The sequence below is a fragment of the Salvelinus sp. IW2-2015 genome, unplaced genomic scaffold, assembly GCF_002910315.2.
Source record: "Salvelinus sp. IW2-2015 unplaced genomic scaffold, ASM291031v2 Un_scaffold1598, whole genome shotgun sequence".
NCBI classification, from domain to species: domain Eukaryota; kingdom Metazoa; phylum Chordata; class Actinopteri; order Salmoniformes; family Salmonidae; genus Salvelinus; species Salvelinus sp. IW2-2015.
In genome coordinates, this window is record NW_019943021.1 from 100,361 (window position 1) to 103,178 (window position 2,818).

General features: G+C 39.5%; 1 protein-coding gene across 1 annotated transcript in view; it reads left to right on the forward strand.

The window, feature by feature from the left end:
• Positions 1-2,818, forward strand: part of LOC112071375 (phosphatidylinositol 3,4,5-trisphosphate 5-phosphatase 1-like) — a 72,494-nt gene that overhangs the window by 39,042 nt on the left and 30,634 nt on the right. The window contains 4 exon segments of the mRNA XM_024138832.2: positions 1,453-1,555; positions 1,795-1,991; positions 2,672-2,728; positions 2,731-2,791. Coding sequence (XP_023994600.2) covers positions 1,453-1,555; positions 1,795-1,991; positions 2,672-2,728; positions 2,731-2,791 — 418 coding nt within the window.

Below are 2,818 nucleotides of genomic sequence, written 5' to 3' on the forward strand. Positions count from 1 at the left end.
TACTTTGTAGAAGAACCTTCGGCAGCCATTACATTGAGAGACTTCTGGTAAATCTCTAAGAGCTTTCCACACCTGGATCTTTGCAAGATTTGCCAATTTATTATTTTCAAAATTCTTCAAACTCTGTCAAATTGGTTTTTGATCATTGCTAGACAACCATTTTAGGTCTTGCCATAGATTTTCAAGTAGATTTAAGTCAAAACTGTAACTCAGCCACCCAGGAACATTCACTGTCCTCTTGGTAAGTAACTCCAGTGTATATTCGGCCTTGTGATTTAGGTTATTGTCCTGCTGAAAGGTGAAAGGTGAATTCATCTCCAGTGTCTGTTGGGAAGCAGACTGAACCAGGTTTTCCTCTGGGATTTTGCTCCATTTTTCTCCATTCTGTTTCTTTTTTATCCTGAAAAAACTGAAAAACTCCCCAGGCCTTAACGACTATAGCCATACCCATAACATGATGCAGCCACCACTACGCTTGAAAATATGGAGAGTGGTACTTAGTAATGTGTTGTGTTGGATTTGCCCCAAACATAACACTTTGTATTCAGGACAAAAAGTGTAATTCTTTGCCACATTTGTTGCAGTATTACTTTAGTGCCTTGTTGCAAACAGGATGCATGTTTTGGAATATTTTTTTTTTAACGTACAGGCTTCCTTCTCTTCACTCTGTCATTTGGGTTAGAATTGTGGAGTAACTACAATGTTGTTGATCCATCCTCAGTTTTAAAGTCACCATTGGCCTCATGGTGAAATCCCTGAGCGGTTTCCTTCCTCTCCGGCAACTGAGTTAGGAAGGACGCCTGTATCTTTGTAGTGACTTGGTGTATTGATGCACCATCCAGAGTGTAATTAATAACTTCCCCATGCTCAAAGGGATAATTAATGTCTGCTTTAAAAAAATTWAATGTATACCCATCTACCAATAGGTGTCCTTCTTTGCGAGGCTTTGGAAAACCTGGTCTTTGTGGTTGAATCTGTGTTTGAAATTCACTGCTCGACTGAGGGACCTTACAGATAATTGTATGCGTGGGGTACAGAGATGAGGTAGTCATTCAAAAAATCATGTTTAACACTATTATTACACACAGAGTCCATGCAACTTAAAACATTTTTACTCCTAAACTTATTTAGGCCATAACAAAAGGGTTGAATACTTATTGATTCAAGACATTTCAGCTTTTAATTTTTAATTTGTAAAAATTTCAAAAAACACAATTCCACTTTGATTTACTGGCATATTGTGTGTAAAAAAAAAAGGTTTTAAAATAAACACTATTTAATCCATATTAAATTCAGGCTGTAACACAACAAAATGTGTAAAAAGTCAAGGGGTGTGAATACTTTCTGAAGGCTTTGTACACGTATCACCAAGCTATGGCTTCATGTAAACTGTGTGGTCATCTTTCGTGTGTGTGTGTGTGTGTGTGTGTGTGTGTGTGTGTGTGTCACCAGAAAAGAGAAGGGTTCTGTCAACTCCTTCAGCAGATGAAGAACAAACACTCAGACAAGCCTGAGCCAGATATGATCACTGTGTTCGTTGGCACCTGGAATATGGGTAAAATGGCCGCCTTCAATGTCTACATTAACTAAAATACATAGAATAATCTACCTAGTGCATCAATTTGTTGATTATAAATACTTTATATATCAATTAGTATCAATATCGTTCGAAATCGATATTGCTACTTCAGCTCAGTCGATAATTATTTTGCTCAAGAACTCAACAGCTAATTACACATTGATTGATTGGGACAATTAAACAATCGATTGATTGATAATGACCTCTTCCTCCAGGTAACGCCAGTCCTCCCCACAGCATAGCATCCTGGTTCCAGTGTAAAGGTCAGGGCAAGACCAGGGACGACACGGCCGATCACATTCCTCATGACATCTATGTGATCGGGACTCAGGAAGATCCCCTCGGGGAGAAGGAGTGGATAGACACACTGAAGAGTGCCTTGAGAGGAACCACCAACATCAGCTTCAAACAAGTCAGTCACTATCTCAACACACAGGGCCAGTTTTCCAGGATACATATTAAGCCTAGTCCTGGACTACAAAGCACTTTCAATTTAGATTTTTCCATTGACTTTGCTAGGCTTAATCTGAGAACAAGGCTTAATCTGAGAACAAGGCTTAATCTGAGAACAAGGCTTAATCTGAGAACAAGGCTTAATCTGAGAACAAGGCTATTAATCTGAGAACAAGGGTTAATCTGAGAACAAGGCTTAATACTGAGAACAAGCTTAATCTGAGACACAAGGCTTAATCTGAGGAGCAAGGCTTAATCTGAGGACGAAGAGGACAAGGGCTTAAGTCTGAGGACAAGGCTTAATCTGAGGACAAGGCTTAATCTGAGGACAAGGCTTAATCTGAGACAAGGGCTTAATCTAAACAAGGCTAATCGAGTCGGGAAACCACCCCTTAAAGTTATAGTTACTTACTCCTGACTTCTCCACGCTATACACTAGCCAACACAAACTGTTACACCCAAATACAACAAAAAAATACGTCGATCCGTACACCAGGCTGTATATTGTGGTTGCAATTAGCCTTGCGACAATTCATTTATAACAAGTGACAGGACTGTCAGATTGTAATAGAGTTCAGATAAAAAAAAAGATAAATATGGTGTTTTATTGTAATTATCTGTGTTTATTTGTTGTTTCAGATAGCCATCGAACCCTAATGGGAACATCCGCTCGTTGTGCTAGCCAAGCCAGAGCACCGAAAACCAGAAATCTCAACACTTTTCAGACAGCCGTAAGCAGCGGATACGCCAACCGACTGGGTAAAATCCCATCAGTTCACGTGCAGA